This window comes from Laetiporus sulphureus, assembly GCF_001632365.1.
Source record: "Laetiporus sulphureus 93-53 unplaced genomic scaffold LAESUscaffold_20, whole genome shotgun sequence".
NCBI lineage: Eukaryota > Fungi > Basidiomycota > Agaricomycetes > Polyporales > Laetiporaceae > Laetiporus > Laetiporus sulphureus.
In genome coordinates this window covers 306,568-322,190 of record NW_024468529.1, presented here as the reverse complement: position 1 = coordinate 322,190, position 15,623 = coordinate 306,568, and the positions used below count along the sequence as shown (strand labels likewise).

The 15,623-nt window shown below is 53.9% G+C and overlaps 7 protein-coding genes across 7 annotated transcripts; 5 read left to right on the top strand and 2 right to left on the bottom strand.

Moving 5' to 3' along the window:
- Nucleotides 1–103: 103 nt before the first annotated feature.
- Nucleotides 104–1,174, top strand: LAESUDRAFT_653472 (NAD(P)-binding protein; the record flags this gene model as incomplete). Its single annotated transcript, XM_040904424.1, has 4 exons — nucleotides 104–546; nucleotides 602–858; nucleotides 921–1,072; nucleotides 1,133–1,174. The coding sequence occupies 4 exons, from the start codon at nucleotides 104–106 to the stop codon at nucleotides 1,172–1,174; spliced, it is 894 nt and encodes a 297-aa protein (XP_040764262.1).
- Nucleotides 1,175–1,473: 299 nt separating this feature from the next.
- LAESUDRAFT_653366 (uncharacterized protein) lies at nucleotides 1,474–1,893 on the top strand (the record flags this gene model as incomplete). Its single annotated transcript, XM_040904414.1, has 1 exon — nucleotides 1,474–1,893. The coding sequence occupies one exon, from the start codon at nucleotides 1,474–1,476 to the stop codon at nucleotides 1,891–1,893; it is 420 nt and encodes a 139-aa protein (XP_040764261.1).
- A 1,576-nt stretch (nucleotides 1,894–3,469) lies between these two features.
- LAESUDRAFT_736936 (uncharacterized protein) lies at nucleotides 3,470–6,689 on the top strand (the record flags this gene model as incomplete). The annotated part of the gene is made up of 4 exons (XM_040910738.1): nucleotides 3,470–4,357; nucleotides 4,438–5,931; nucleotides 5,984–6,145; nucleotides 6,198–6,689. 4 exons carry the CDS (start codon nucleotides 3,470–3,472, stop codon nucleotides 6,687–6,689), a joined length of 3,036 nt encoding a protein of 1,011 aa, XP_040764260.1.
- A 545-nt stretch (nucleotides 6,690–7,234) lies between these two features.
- Nucleotides 7,235–8,574, top strand: LAESUDRAFT_700378 (uncharacterized protein). Its single transcript, XM_040906413.1, has 5 exons — nucleotides 7,235–7,561; nucleotides 7,627–7,721; nucleotides 7,785–7,829; nucleotides 7,893–8,127; nucleotides 8,181–8,574. The coding sequence occupies exons 1-5, from the start codon at nucleotides 7,283–7,285 to the stop codon at nucleotides 8,433–8,435; spliced, it is 909 nt and encodes a 302-aa protein (XP_040764259.1). The 5' UTR covers nucleotides 7,235–7,282; the 3' UTR covers nucleotides 8,436–8,574.
- Nucleotides 8,575–8,833: 259 nt separating this feature from the next.
- Nucleotides 8,834–10,312, bottom strand: LAESUDRAFT_700377 (DUF55-domain-containing protein). The gene is made up of 8 exons (XM_040906412.1): nucleotides 10,068–10,312; nucleotides 9,984–10,017; nucleotides 9,906–9,925; nucleotides 9,822–9,846; nucleotides 9,742–9,757; nucleotides 9,659–9,680; nucleotides 9,438–9,606; nucleotides 8,834–9,376 (listed from the first exon to the last, which is right to left on the bottom strand). Exons 1-8 carry the CDS (start codon nucleotides 10,236–10,238, stop codon nucleotides 8,988–8,990), a joined length of 846 nt encoding a protein of 281 aa, XP_040764258.1. The 5' UTR covers nucleotides 10,239–10,312; the 3' UTR covers nucleotides 8,834–8,987.
- A 483-nt stretch (nucleotides 10,313–10,795) lies between these two features.
- On the top strand, nucleotides 10,796–14,344 carry LAESUDRAFT_653530 (DUF625-domain-containing protein; the record flags this gene model as incomplete). The annotated part of the gene is made up of 11 exons (XM_040904430.1): nucleotides 10,796–11,024; nucleotides 11,088–11,210; nucleotides 11,267–11,454; nucleotides 11,521–11,617; nucleotides 11,673–11,750; nucleotides 11,808–12,661; nucleotides 12,715–12,862; nucleotides 12,913–13,086; nucleotides 13,150–13,319; nucleotides 13,383–13,537; nucleotides 13,594–14,344. The coding sequence occupies 11 exons, from the start codon at nucleotides 10,796–10,798 to the stop codon at nucleotides 14,342–14,344; spliced, it is 2,967 nt and encodes a 988-aa protein (XP_040764257.1).
- A 233-nt stretch (nucleotides 14,345–14,577) lies between these two features.
- LAESUDRAFT_653525 (Phospholipase/carboxylesterase) lies at nucleotides 14,578–15,553 on the bottom strand (the record flags this gene model as incomplete). The annotated part of the gene is made up of 5 exons (XM_040904429.1): nucleotides 14,578–14,832; nucleotides 14,897–15,143; nucleotides 15,195–15,242; nucleotides 15,310–15,404; nucleotides 15,476–15,553. The coding sequence occupies 5 exons, from the start codon at nucleotides 15,551–15,553 to the stop codon at nucleotides 14,578–14,580; spliced, it is 723 nt and encodes a 240-aa protein (XP_040764256.1).
- Between the last annotated feature and the right edge of the window lie 70 nt (nucleotides 15,554–15,623).

Genomic DNA, 15,623 nt, shown 5'->3' with positions numbered 1-15,623 from the left:
CCATCCGCTACAGCGCTTTCGTCGCAATCTACACTTCTTGCAACTCGCCATACATTTACCCTTATCAGAACCCAAAACCCACATAACGGCAGCAGCAACAACAATGGACGGAGGAAACGTAAGGTTCTCAGTAAAGAACCTCTTCAACGTCGAGGGATGGGTCTGCGTCGTCACCGGAGGCGGCACGGGTATCGGCCTGATGATCGCGCAAGCATTTGCGAACAACGGCGCACGCGTGTACATAACCGGACGACGTGCGGAGACGCTGCAGACTGCCGCTAAGACGTGGGGCGCATCTCTTGCGCACCCACAGGGAAAGATCATTCCCATCACCGCGGATATCACGGACAAGGCGTCCATCCAGAACCTTGCGCAAGAGATCGCGAAACACGAGAAGCATGTGGACGTGCTGGTGAACAACGCTGGTATCGATGGAAGCACGAGCACGGTTGAGAAGGGCGATGAGAGCGCGCAGGCACTGCAGAAAGAGCTCTGGAATGAAGAGGTATTGATGTGGGAGAGCGTATACCGCACAAACGTCATTGGGTACGTGCAAATGACGCGCATACAGTCAGTGTATGCTCATTGAATGACGTTCCAGATACTTCTTCACCACTGTCGCATTCATGCCTCTGTTGTCTGCTGCCACAACTCGTGGAGGAGGACATACCGGCAGTGTCATCAATATCTCGTCCATCTCTGGCGTAACGCGCACATCGCAACACCACTATGCGTACAACACGTCCAAGGCAGCGGCGATCCAGCTGACCCAGCTTCTCGCGCAGGAGATGCGCCGCCCTGGCGTTAAAGTCCGCGTGAATTCAATTGCGCCAGGAATCTTCCCCAGCGAGATGACCAGTGCGTACATTGCCGGCTGAAGTCATTTAAACGCTGGCTAACATCTATGCCGTGGCTTGCAGCCGAGGGATCGAACGAGCAGAACAAGTCGAGCATCCCGGTCGATGAGTCCTACGGTGAGAAGAAGGGTATTCCTGCTGGACGATCGGGAGGCGAAGAGGATATGGCGCAGGCGGCGCTACTGCTCGCGTGCAACCAATACATTTACGGTCAGGTAAAAAAAATGTTTTTCATTTGTCATCGAGTTCATCTGTCCTGATAGGCGTTTCTGCAGACTGTCATTGTGGATGGCGGATACCTTCTCGCTCACCCGTGAAATAATTCGCGGAAGCAAAGGCGGGATACTACTGGGGAATTGAAGGTTAACTTGTAACCTTCGCGCATTTGCAGCATAGTCAAGCACTCAACTTTCTGTGTTACATAATAATGTTAGCAGCAAGCGTGAAAGCACTTCAATATTTCGTAGACGTAGTCAAGTTGTTTCTTCGACCAGTGTTGATGCGCGCTTGTTGAACGTAACGTTGAACTCCTGATTTGATGACGTTAGCAGGCGCCTCCGATTCCCCGCACACGGGGCAAAGTGCCGCAGGCTCATCGCTTCTGTCAACATTCAGCATGGCCCCTCAGACTCAGGCGACCTCCTCCTCTTCGCATTCAAAACCATCATCACCTCCTCCTCCTTACTCCGAGTTTGTAGAGCCTTCTCAGCAGAGCGCGAGGTCGCCACAATCTCATAACACCATGAATTCGCCTTCGCCCGCACCGGTTCCTTCGCACGTAGGGTACGGTCCCACACCGATACCTCAACAGACCCATCTTCTGCCGTACTACGACCCTCGTTCGCCGCATGCTGTTCAGGAGGCGACTAGGCGGGCCCGCCGGCGCTTTATAGAAGCGTTCCTTTGCGCGATAGGGATATTGGCCTTGATCAGCCTCCTGACGGGGGTCGAGGCACATATGAATTTGCATGCAGTGAGGATAGGCGGCTGGGTGAGGGGTGCACTGGGAGAGTGTCGAGACTGCGCACAGTGGTGATCGCTTGTAGGCAGCTTGCCCATGGCGTGGTGAGTTGTGCATCGACCTCCTTTGCATGCGGAGAACATCACGCTGATGTACTGATGTACATCGTGCAGACGCCATTAATCATGAATCTGATTGATCTCTGATGCATATATACTGCTATGGCATCGCAGCATATTATTTTCTTTCATCCTTCTCTTGTGATTGTATTGGATGCATACAGTACGCTTGACGTCGCTTACCCAGGTTCATACGATATGGTCTTTACGATACCTGACGAACGCTGTATTATGGAAATTAGGATACCGCGGTTTTAATGTTTCAATGAGCGGTCTTCTGAATGCGACAAGCCGAGTCGACTCGGCCTGGCACAGGACCTATGCGCGGTCGGCTAGGTTGGGGATTTTGAATATCACTGTGAAGAGTGTCTGGTTCGCGTGGGCTCACGCTGCTTGGCTCGTGCCCGTGCTCTTCTTCTTCACTCCTCCAGCGCGCTGCTCTCTTTCTCTTTCTGCACTCATCGCCTTGCGCTGTCTTGCTCGTCTATTGTTGTCTCCTCCCGCTCTGGCATCTGCTGCGCTGCCTGGATCTATTATTCTCTCTATTCGAATGGACCATCCTCGCAAGAATGCGCGCTTCGGACGGACTCAGCTGCTGATCGGGACCACAATCGGTGGTGAAAGGGCCCACACATCGCTATGAGCGGTCTCACCTGCCTCCCCGCCGGCGACAATGACGAGGGCGGGCGCACAGGCCCAAGGGGAAGTGGCGGTGGCGCGCCGCAAAGGGGCCGGAGCACGTGGATTTGAATAAGGTTAGGTTTGTGCCTTTGCTTCCATATTTGGCGGGGTTGGTCCGTGCGTGGGAACGGGAGCGTCGTTTGCAGGGTAGCATTACACTCCGGGCGCACGCCGGCCGTCCGCCTTCTGACCCACATCCTCGATCATCCTCCTCGTCGCCAGCCACAGCGAGCGAGCCCCCGCTCTCGTTGTCAAACACCTTTTTCTCGCTGCCGCTGCTGTCGCCTGCATCTCCTCGCTGCTCCACGCGCTTTGACCCGCAGCGCGCACGTATATATATTCCGCAACCCCGTGTCCCACGCGTCGCGCAGCTCGTCCCCATCCAGCACGCCGACCCCTGCCTACCCTACTGCTGCCTACTGTTCTAGTCTTCCTCTATCTGTATTTATATCGACAGCTGCACGTGTCTCAACTACTCTGCTCTGCTTGTCGCCGCCCTGGCTGTTGATGTTCTGAACCTGTCTTCGTCTCGTTTTACCCTGTTGCCGACCCCTATATCACACCCGCATACCAAGAGTACCATAGTGTTGTCCCATTTGCCCAGCCTGGCTTCTTCTCTCGCAGCACACCGCCCGTCCATTCTTGCTTCTGCCACCCTGGCTTCCCACCCGTCGGGCGAGGAGTTCATCAATCGCTCTCTGCTCGACAGCGTCGACGCCCAAGCAGACGCTGAGCCCATATCCTCTCTGTCGGATTTGGAGGCCTCCGGAAATACTGTCAACGCGTTCGGGTCGCTGTCCATCGCATCTTCCATGTCCATAGGCTCCCCATCAGCTCCATACCACATTTCCATGCAGACCCAAGCGCAGCTTCCCCGTCCTGGTTCACCCAGTAACAATAACGCCATTCCGGACCATCTCAAGTCCGCGCAGTCTGCCGATCCGTACGGTACGGGCCCGCAAAACACGAATACCAATTCAATGTATAACAGTATGAACAACATTCATCTCGCGGGCGACTATGCCCCCTTATCGTCGACGGAGCCCGATGCTCTTAATCTCCAGTCCAAGATCAACGGTTTTGGTGCGACGACCCCATACAGGTCATCCTTCAACCCGTTCCCTCCCCGTTCTCGTCACAACACCGTTCCCTTTGGTGACACTTCTGGGAGCTTCAACAACGCCACATACCAGACGCAGTCCCAGTCGACAGATCTATACGGCATTCAAAACCTCCAGAGTCCGCCCCCCTCTTCATATGCATTCGACTCCATGCACCACCCCGGGCGTGCACACGACTATACCCCCGTGAGACCTCAGGGCAGTGCAGGGTTGAACGGCGGTGTGCTTACGCAAGGCAAGCAGCAATCATTTTCTGTCGAACCATTCCGCTCGGCCGGGATGGAATCCACTCTAGCACAATCACAGCAAATCAACGTGCAGGGTTCCCTGTCGAGCGCTCTCCCGATCCACCAGCCCGGTGTCCAGCAGGTCTTCCAAGGTCCCTTCGCAAACGGGATGTCGCACGGACTTGCTCATCCACACCATGGAGCTCTTGCGTCGCACGCGCAGTTCGGACCCACTTTACCCACGAATGGCCCTGGGCCTGGGGCCGTCGGTGGGCCGGGAAATTCGCTGACGGGCGCTTCTGGTATGGGCCATGTGAACGGGAGCACGGCGAATCAGCAGCAGGAAGAGATCTCCACTATCTTTGTGGTCGGGTTCCCGGAAGATATGCAGGTGCGTGCCTTCCTTCCATCGGAGAGCTCTACCTCCGAGGCCATCTGAGATCATGCTAATATGTTTCATCATATTTGCAGGAGCGGGAATTCCAGAATATGTTCACCTTTTCGTCCGGATTTGAGGCTGCGACGCTCAAAATACCCAACAAGGAGTATACAGCGTACGGCGGAGCAGGAGCGACAGGCCCTGGTTCGCGCATGCAGTATCCTGGCGCGAACGATCCGTACAACCTGGTGACCGTGAATCAAGGTGGTGTCGTCGTGGATGGTGGGCGAGACGGCTTGACGACTTCCTGGCCGGCGCCGGCGCCCGTGCAGAATGATGACGGTCATTTCGTTCCGTCTAACGTACAGCCTCCCCGAAAGCAGATCATAGGATTCGCGAAGTTCCGCACGCGGCAAGAAGCTCTGGAGGCACGTGACATTCTTCAGGGCCGCCGTGTTGATGTCGAGCGCGGTGCTGTACTCAAAGCAGAAATGGCGAAGAAGAACTTGCACACAAAGCGTGGACCCGGAGTGCCTCCTAGTGGCCCATCTAATGCGAGCGCACCATCGGGTGGTGTCCCTGAAAATGTTGGGGGTTACCCCGGCTTGACAAGTTTGGCCGGATTGAGCGCGGGCACCCTTGCTGCAGGATCCGGTGAAGCGCTTGCTCTGAGAGAGAGGGAGCTTGGTGGTGCTTTGGGCGCCATGGGAATAGTTGGTCTTGGTTCTCGGAGGGAAGCGGAAGACGATCGACGTCGCGAGCTTGCGGCTGTCATGCCCGGCATGAGCCTCAGTTCGCTGCCCACGCGCGGTGCCCGCGAACGTGCGGAAGAAGAGAGCGAGCGCGAGCGAAAGCGTAAGGAAAAGGAGGCGGCACGCATGCGACAGAACTCGTTTGCGTTCGAGGCGTTCCATTCTGTTCCTCAGCAGATGGTTCGGCAGGGCGCAAACTCGCTGCTGTCGGCTGAGAGCGGGGCCCTTCCAGGAAGCTCGATCACTCTTCCATCGTCGCCTCCGATGCAGAGTATCGCATCCCAGATTGAGGGCGCCAACAACGCGGGAAACAGTCCGTGGGGTAACTTCCGCGACATTGGGTCCAATGCTACCCTTCGGAAGATGTCGTTATCCATGCTCTCATCTAACCTGTCGCTTCGCCCAACCTCCCCACCACAGCTCTCTCCTCCGGGTGCTTACGACGGGAATACGTCTGCACCGCTATCGGCGACGTCGCCAAGTGGGAGCATAATGCAGAGCATTCACAGCGCTCCCTTCTCGCCGCAGTCGAACTCGTCGTCCCTCCCTAGTCACCCGTCGCTACCCTCCCGTCCGCGACCATTCTCGCCGAGCGGTGAGCATCAATTGGAACAGAGCGTTATCTCTCAGTCGGAAGCAGTTGCGTCGTCGATCCCTGCGTCCAGTTCGTCGAGTGTGAGTGGGTCCCAGAGCGGGCACGAAGAGGAGCTGTCGCGATCCGTCGTGGCGCTGGCCTTGAATACCGAAGCCGGTGCAACTTCGCCACAGTTGCCTTCTCCGGCGTCGGGTGCTAGCTCTGGGACCGGTAGGAATCCTGGTGACCAGAATCCACCGGTATGTCATGCGTGATCGTTGTGATCGACGGGTTACTGATGGGATCGTGTAGATCAACACGCTGTACGTAGGCAATTTACCGACATCTCCGGCGCCTGGCGGACTTCCCCTCAGCTTTTTGGAAGATAGATTGCGGGATTTGTTCTCCAAACGGCCAGGGTATCGCAAGCTGTGCTTCAGGCAGAAGAGCAACGGGCCGATGTGTTTCGTCGAGGCAAGTCGCTATCATTATCTTGTGATGGTTTGTTGACTCATTCCTACCGTAGTTTGAGGATGTGAATTACGCCACCAAGGCACTTCAGGAACTGTATGGCAATACGCTCAACGGCCTGGTGAAAGGTGGCGGTATTCGTTTGTCTTATAGCAAGAATCCTTTGGGTGTGCGCACACCGACGGGCGGCGCGAACAGCGGGTCTAGCTTACAACACCAGCAAGGCATTACCATCGCTCAATCTATCGGTGATGCGTTTGCTTCCCGCCGTGACAACTCGGGCATGACATCGCCTACTTCATATCATTATTCTATGTCTCCTCCTCCGCCTCGATTTATCTCGCCGCCGCCGCCTCCGGCGTTCCCTAGAAGCAGCCCACAAGGTTTCGGCGCTGCGGCGGGCACTAGCAGCTCATTCTCCCCTTTCGGCATCTCTCCATCACATTCGACGATACCCGACCAGCCCAGCGCTGATGTCAACAACGATCCCCTCTCACACAGTATGACCTCAACCCCACCCAACATAGAGGCCAGCCGCGCAGGTTGATGGCCGTAAGTCTCATTCTGCATGTAAACGACATATGAACATCGCCCTCCATCTCTCCACTGCACATTTAGTCTGGTTATAGTTCCCGTTGATCCTTTCGGACGATCTTCCGTAAAGCTTCGCAATATCCTCGCAGCAACAGTCTTCGCATACACTGGGTTTCGACAATTAACTTTCGTACGAAACTACTTCCTAATGTCTCGTTCGTTGGCTCTTCTGCTGTGGCACTGTCTGTCTTCTTACGTTAGCATTTATTCTTTGTCTCCCGTCGCTTGCATTAGTTGCACATATGCTGTTTGGCTAGTCTCAATGAGAGTACATCACGCTGATCCTACTTTCCTACATATGTATAGTACTAAGTATTTGCCAAAGAGCATGCTGCCACCGCTGGACCCTATATGCTTGATGCGCATAAGTATGGGAAAGGATGAATGTGTTGCATGCCCCCGGAGAGCAATTTTGCATATCTTCAGTGAAGTAATACCTTCGGGCAGCATTCGGCCAATGCCACAAGGCCGATTTCCTCGCAACTCCATTTGTCATGTCGATGGACCACTGAATGCGTGTTCACCTGCAGCCCATCATGTTCGGGGATGTTCTCTGGGCGTGTTGTCCTCCCTCTCCTGCTCCTGGCAGTACTGATTACCGTATTTCTTCCTTTCACACGTCCGAACCAAAAGCGGACCGAGCCAACTGCAGGATCACAGCTGGGCGTAACAGGCACTTCCACATCACTTTGGACACCTTCCTCAACAGATACTAGCCCTGCGAATACGTCGCTTTCATCGCTTCAGATGGCGGGTCTACAACCGTTGAAGCTGATGAGCATCGCGCCGCGTCGTAAGCATACCGCGACGGTGATCATGATCCATGTTCGTCCCACCACATATGAATCGGTGTGGCGCAGACTCAGACTTGTCTGATCTTTGCGTTTCAGGGTGTGGGCGAGTCCGGTGCCTCATGGAAACCCAACATGGAGAGACTCGCTGCAGACTCTGGGCTGAGCCATGTGAAGTGGGTTCTACCGTCAGCGTCAGTATCCCTCGCACGCATACCGTCGAATCAGTTAGAATATGCTGACCATGAGATGAACAGTATCCTCACAGGGTCGGAGGCCGTCGATGCCCCATGGCCTGCATGGTGAGCCACATCAGCCCTTTGTCTCTCCTCATTTCAGGCTGGATGATTATGTTCATCCGATAGGTTCGACGTATTCAAATACCCCGAGGACGAAGCGGGTATCCTTGCCGCCGCTCGTGAGATCAACCAACTGATCTCTGCCGAAGTCGACGCGGGCATTCCTTCAAGCCGGATTGTCCTTGGAGGTTTTAGCCAAGGCGGCGCGATGAGCATCACGACGGGACTCACCTCCGAGCGAAAGCTCGCTGGGGTGTTCGTGCTGAGCGGGTGGCTCCCGCTGACGAACAAATTCAAGATGGTGTGTGCGATTTGCACTCTTGAGTATGAGGACGCTGACGTGCTTCGGTGTAGATGGCATCGGACCATGTCAAGTCCATTCCTATATTCTGGGGGCACGGCAAGCAGGACCCGGTCATCTCGTATCAGTTCGGTCTGCGTTCGGTGGATGCGCTGCAAAACAGGGTGGGCGTCCCGCTTGCGTCTCAAGACGCCCCGCAGAAAGGAGGAATATCGTTCCACGCGTACGACGATCTGGACCATGCGGCGAGCAACAAAGAGTTGCGAGATCTGTCTGATTGGTTGAAGATCGTGTTGCCTGCAGCGTAAAGAAACATTATAGAGTACACAGTGTCTTACTGATGTATGAGCGCATGAAATTTCGGCGCATTTGGATACCCATGAGTTGTACTACTGTAGAGAACCATCTGCAAATATAAAGCGCCGTTCGACAGTGGTCCCATCACGGTATTCTCTTGTGAAGCATTGAGAGACTGACAGCAGCAATTATGTTGGTGTCTCAGATGTGTAAAACATTCAGCGATGCAGTTGACAGAGAGCTACGGCGAATAGCTAGACACTAGAGGCATGCCGGCGTTGAGTAGCCTCATGGTGCAGCAAGAGGTACCTGGAGCAATTGGTCAAGCCTTGAATTTAGGCTCAATCATGGTTCAAGATATCAAGCGAAGAGTGTCAGGAACATGAAACAGATGGCTTGAGCTGTGGCTGGCCAGGGGCATCTGAATGCCATGCCCCTTCAATGGGGTAATGCAAATATGAGCCGCTTAATGGCAGATTCCAGTATAAGAAATCCGAAGTGCAAGGTATACAGAGCTAGTACGGTTACAATTCCTACCAAAAGCATGTAAGAGATCCACATATTCAGTTCTTCCTCAAACGCGTCGACCGTCGCACGAGTGCCTCATCTGGCTTCGTGTCTCCATCATCCACTTTGCGCTTATGACTCCGGCTTGTCACTTTCTTTTTTGTGGTCGCCACCTCGTCTGACACGTCCTGCGTTGCAGGCGGTCCGCCTTCTGCAGTCACACTAGGCTCATCATCTTTCGTCTCGTCCTTCGTAGCCTTGCCAGGGCCCTTGCGTTTCTTCGACGCCGCACCATTTGAAGCACTCTTCTTCTTCCCTTTTGCCTTTGGAGCGCTCACACCGGCCTCTTCCCAACCACCCTTTTCGGCTAAGTCTTCAAGGACTCCCCAGGTCTTCTCTTCCACCCTTTGTACGCTGAGTCTGCCGCGCGTGACTAGCACCATCTCTACGGGGAGAATCGGCCTCAACGTACTGTTAGAAAGTCTCAAACAATACGCTAGACACACCTTTGATGGCTTTAACACCATCTGACCCTATATATTCCACTCCGCTTGGAGGTGCGTCTGGTGGAGCGGCCGCTATATTCCGCAGCAAAGACAGCGGAACGAAGTGGGCCGCGCGAGAGACGAAGGTAACGTCGACCATGTACCATTTTGGATCTGCCTTATCTGTTTTCTGAAATGAAGGCGGTCAAGGCATGTCACGATTTGTGCGAAGCCCTACATACAGCGTCATAGTACGGATGTGTTCTGTGTGACAGTCAGGGTCGTCGGCAATCACTGCTTGTTAACAATCGATCAGGGTACGCACGGATCCCATGCAGTGTCTACACACAATCCTGGAACGATCAATAAAGAGCAACGTGTCACCAGCATTATACATCGACTTACAATCAGGATAGGCCTCTTTAGTGACCTGCGTAGGGGAAAAGTTCAACTTTCGCGTTTCGCTAAACGGCGACATGCGCCATTCACCATTGCAAAAGCCGCGATGCCTGAGATCATACAATCTCAGCAACCGTATGCACACAACGGATCATTGCAGAATCCTACCTGGATTCTTGCAATTGGAATGATAGAAGAGCACCTATATGCTAATGAGTCCGCGATGCATCAGATATGGTCGGTGCGACGCACCCTGTCGCCGGCCTTCATCTCCTTCATGAGATTCCGGGCTTCTGCATTTCGCACTCCCTCCCATGGCGTCGTCTTGACTGATTCAAAGTCATCCACGCTGAACTTGACGTCCTTGCCCTTGACAATGCGAGAGTCCGGCTCTGCCTTCATCAGCCAGAATTTCGCTGACATTGCTGGAGTCGAGAAAAGTATTCGCGTGTCCGACGTATATATAGCACTGAATATCGGACACAGGCGAGAAAGGCGAGGCAAACGCGTGTGGCCTGCAACGCCGGCGCGTGACGAGCGCGGAGTGGTTGCAAACACCGGAAAACACGCTTGTCGCCAACGCTGACCACGCCGCCTCGCCTCGTTGCATTTTCCATTATTTCCCGCACACCCTACTCCTTCCGCGACGGCGCATCTCCACTGTCATGAGCAGCATTCATGCTGCGCCCGGATCTGCTACTGAAACGGAAATCGTAGTGACGCCCGGTCCGGGACAACCACCCCAGCAACAACAACAGCGAGATCAGCAGCAAGGACGCCCTATCGCCGTTCAAGGTGAAAATATTCCCGATGTCACGCATCCACCGTCGATGCCTGCAGAGACCGTGCGACGCGTCAATGGTGCAGAGAGGATAATTCTAGGAGATGGAATGGACGCAAGCGCCACACTTGCAGCGGACACCAGGGAAGAGACCGACGGCTCCGCGACGTCCGAGCAGGCCCAGGAGCAGGCTGCTGTCATGTATGGTGAGGAAGCGGGTGGCTGGATGGAGGAGGAAAGCCAGGACCTTAAGCGCGTCAAGGTGTACGAGCTCATCGGCTCGCGCTGGGTCGACCAAGGCACCGCGTTCTGCTACGGTGATCTTCAAGAGACTGAAGCATTCTTGGTTGCGCGCTCTGAGACAAATCAGGACCAGATTATCCTCCAGACCGCTATTCGAGCGCACGACGTCTATCAGCGGCAGCAGGGTGAGTGATAAGCGTTTGATTTATGGGTACGTCGGTGCGGTTGCTGAGCAGCTATCCCATCAGATACCCTCATTGTATGGACCGAGCCTGACGGAGTCGACTATTCGCTCAGTTTTCAAGATCCGGATGGATGCGCGGAGGTGTGGCATTTTATCCAGGAGGTCCAGCGACATTTGACCATACGAGGTTGGGACAACGGCTTTGTATGAACGACACAGTACTAATATGTGATGCATGCACAGAGGAGGCAGGAATGTCTTCCTCTCCATTGATAGGTCCAGAACAGTTTATCGCAACAGCTAGCATCTTTCGTTCGGGGCATCTACCTCAACCGCAGCTAGGCATCATAGGTGATATCGAGAGAGCCATCAAATCTCTGGCGCGGACAAATGCGATCAAGGAGCGCATTGTGGAGTACATCCAAACAGAAGTAAGTGATAATTGGTGCAGGCGCAATTTATCGCGCAGACCCAACTTTCACCACTGCGATGAATAGGACTACATCAAAGGCCTGATCGACGTGATGCATCAAGCGGAGGACCTGGAGAATATTGAGAATTTGCATGCACTGTGCTCCTGCATGCAGACCATTTGTGAGTTGCAATATATTGTGAGACAAGAGTAGTCTCTGATTCCGGATTTTAGTAGTCATGCTGAACGATCATAGCCTCTATGAATACATCCTCGAAGACGACATTTTCTTCGGCGTCATCGGCATGCTCGAATGTCCGTCACGCTGATCTGACTATATGCATGCAAACTGTCTGACATACCTGCACTCAGACGACCCCGAGTTCCCCACGCACAAGGCGAACTACCGAGAGTTCCTGTCCCAGACGGCGCACTTTCACCAACCCATCCCGCTCCACGACGAGGCGGTCCAGAGGAAGGTGCACCACACGTATCGTCTTCAGTTCCTGAAAGATGTCGTACTTGCGCGTGCGATTGACGACTCGACGTTCAACGTGCTCAATTCATCGATACTTTTCAATCAAATCGACATCATCAATTATGTGCAGAACGATGCCGCCTTCTTCAAAGACATCATGAGCGCATTCAGCGGGGTGACTAATATTGCCGGCCTGAATGTCGGTTCGCAAGATATACCGCAGGGTGTAGAGAAGATGGATGTAGATCAATCAGAGGCAAAGACAAACGGCATTGCTCAGCCGAATGGGACGAGTTCACCGAAATCGTCGGACGAAGAGATGACGCGTCGTCGAGAGATCATCTCTCTTATCCAACAGCTCTGCATCATGGGCAAAAACATTCAACTGCCAGCACGCATCCACCTTTTCCGCACTCTCGTGGATCGCGGAATCTTGTTGCTCGTTCAATGGGCCTTGATACAGCCGGAGACTGATGAAGAAGGACGCCAGATGATTGCTGCTGCTGGAGAGATACTAACCACACTCGTGGACCACGATGTGTTCGGTATCCGCAAGCACATCACGGTCGATCAGCTCGGGGAGATCAATCTTGCGAAAGAGAAGGGTCAGAAGATCGGCGAGAAGGACACGCTTCTGGATGCCATGTGCAAAGTATTGGTGAAGAGTCGAGATCTGGCCGTGCAAAGCCAAGTTGGTGAGTTGCTAAAGGGCACCCTAGAGGTGGCAAATGACGTTCCAGAGCAGCACGTGAGTACACGGTCCGTTTGGCGGAACTGGGCTGTTAATATCGTCGATTACAGCCGCCGGGGATGCAGCCGGGGATCAAGATGCTCCAGCGTCAGAAGGATATCGAGGTTCACGAGAAGTTTTTAGAATACTTCTATGAGCAGTGTCTCGGTACTATCATGCGGCCGTTCGGAGACGTTCCCGAGTTTAAGGCGTTGACCGGTAAGTCGCATCGGGATCTCACTGCGCAGATCGCTCATTGTGCGTTTCAGATGATTCGCTCACCATGTCTCGGGAACGAGCGAATTTATACCTGATCTTGTGCGACTTGCTGTCCAACTTCACGCTTCAGCATTCGTTCCGGAGCCATTATTATTTACTCTCGTCCAATGTGGCCCCTCGCGTTGCATCGCTACTTAGTGCAAGGGACAAGCACCTACGGCTTGGTGAGTTTCCGGTGTCTAATGATCATACACGTGGCACTTATAGCCGACGGGTAATTCATTCAGCCGCGTTCCGTCTCTTCCGGGCATGCTTGAAGCTCAATAATAATAACATCTTCAAACATCTTATTAAGCATGACATCTTCCGGTCTATTCTTGACTTGACTCTTCGCGAGTCTCGTCGAGACAATCTGCTTAGTGCTTCCTGTCAGGAGTTCTTCGAGTATATGCGCAAGGTCGGATGCATGTTGAGCGAGGATCGCGTAAGCTGGTCGCTAATAATGACCAATGTTTTGCAGGAGAACGTGAAGGATGTCATCACGCACTGTATGGAACACTACGAGTCGAAGATACGAGAGTTGGCAGCAACGCCGTTCGGAGGTCCTCGATTCCAGAATCTCATCCATCGACATGAGATGAACATGGCTCCGCCGCCACCGGAGAATGTAGAGAAGTAAGTTCAGCCCCTACTTGATTTACTACGAGCGAAGGCATGACATCATTTTCCAGGCCAGCGCCGAACACGACGCGGCGCTGGGGGCAAGGCAGCCTGCTCTCAGCAGAGGAGGAGGATTACTTCAATGCGGATGACGACGATGAGGCAGACCTCCTACCCGTGCACAGTTCTCCACCCAGAGGCAACTCCCTCAAGCGGAAACGTTACCGTGGCCCGAACCTGTCTGCGCGTGGTCCTCGATCTGCACCATTACAACCCCTCAGTGCGCTTGTTGCGTATGATGACAGCGACGATCTTGGCGGTTTTGGTGAGGGTGACACTGCGGCTCCGTTGTCTCCATCGATACCGCGTCGTCCTGCGGCTATCCCGAGCGGATATTTTCCGACATCAGAGCGTATCCCTGCCAGCCCTCGGATCACTCACAAGCAAATCACGCCGAAGGCAGTGACTTCACCGCCCGCGGATGAAGACGACCTATTGGAACAGCTCTTCAGTTCTGGCCCACTATCTCCATCTCTGTCAGTTGATAAGCCGCCGGAGCTCGGCGTCAAGAGGCGTCGGGAAGAAGATGACGACGAGCTGCTCCAGCGACTCGCAAGCAAGGGAAAGCGACCAAGCGTGGGATCGAATTCGGAAAAGGAGGATTCGAATTCGCCGGCGAGTAAGGTGCGGGCTGCGAAGACGTCAGAAGGGGTTCAGAAGAAGTTCAAGCTAAAGCTCGGAGCGGTAGGCGCGGCTGTGGCATCAGCTACAGCTCCCGCTGCTCCTTCAAGTCCTGGCAAGAAGGAAGGGGACAATGGCTAGATACCATTCAGTTGTGACGTATTATTGTGCTTTCTCGCTCTTGCAATGGAGTGTATCTTTAGGAGTTCTTCGACTGAGACAATTGGGGTCTACATGATATTAAGAAAGGGACAATACAGTTACAGCCGCTGAGCCGGCTTGCTTAGTGGTATATATTGCACAGATGGTACATTCGCATACTCATAGTCCAAGCATGGTTCCGTTACCGCCCAGATTTATTGTACTTATCTGCGTCATGCATCCGGCATCACCTTCTTGAGCCACTCCTTCAGATCGTGCAGCTCTTCGTTGCTCGTCGAGTGTGGGAGATCTTCATACGAGCGAAAGGTGATTCCGCCCTTCTGCGGCTCGTCTGGCTCCGCGGTCTTGATCTTCAACTCAGTTTTGAGGAACTCTACTGAACGCGTCCCCATGTCAAACTCGACCAGCGGGTCATCCTCGCCGTGGCCCCAGAAGATTGGAGTGTTGATATTGTTCGGGGTTGCCATCTGAGCGTGCGTAAGACAGTGATCAGACCTTAGTCCTAGGACGAAGTATATAGGCAGCACGTACGGCTTTGATCTTTCGTGTCAACGGCAACCATCCGCTCAGCACCGCGATGGCGCCGAGAGTCCGCTCCGAAGTGAGTGCAGTGAGGATGCTCATAGCTCCTCCCTGACTGAACCCGCCGAGCACGATGCGGTTGGCCGTAATCCCTGCGTCGACTTCAGCCGATATGAGTTGGTTGATGGAGGCCACGGAGCGCAGCATCCCGGCCTCGTCCTCCTGTGCCCTCCACTCGAAGTTCAGGACGTCAAACCTGTTGAATGCATAAGCGAAGGACGTCCTGCGGACACGACTGACGACTTACCATGAGGGCATTTCCATTCCCATGTTGGCTGTGACTTTCATCGTGGGCCTATGTGCAGTTAAGCAACATATAGTAGCAGGGCAATGCAAACAACACACGGACCGATGCTACTCACGCATGAGGGAGGACCCATTTAATGTGGCCAAGCATGGAGTCTGTGCGAAAGAGATCTGCAACAGGTTTCCACCCATGCCCTGAATCGCCCAAGCCCTAATGAAAACGAACATGTTATGCCGGTCAATGTGCGGAACCCATCATGCTAGGAGTCTATCGGGACCGACATGGATGAATATCACGGTGGCTGTGTGTTTCGTCCGAGGATTGACGGTGAGGAACTTGAGAGGCTGCACTGTCGCCATATTCAGAGAAGACGGTGGGCGTCGGACGATAATGAGAAAGAAATACAAGAGGAAGATAGGGAGGACAGTG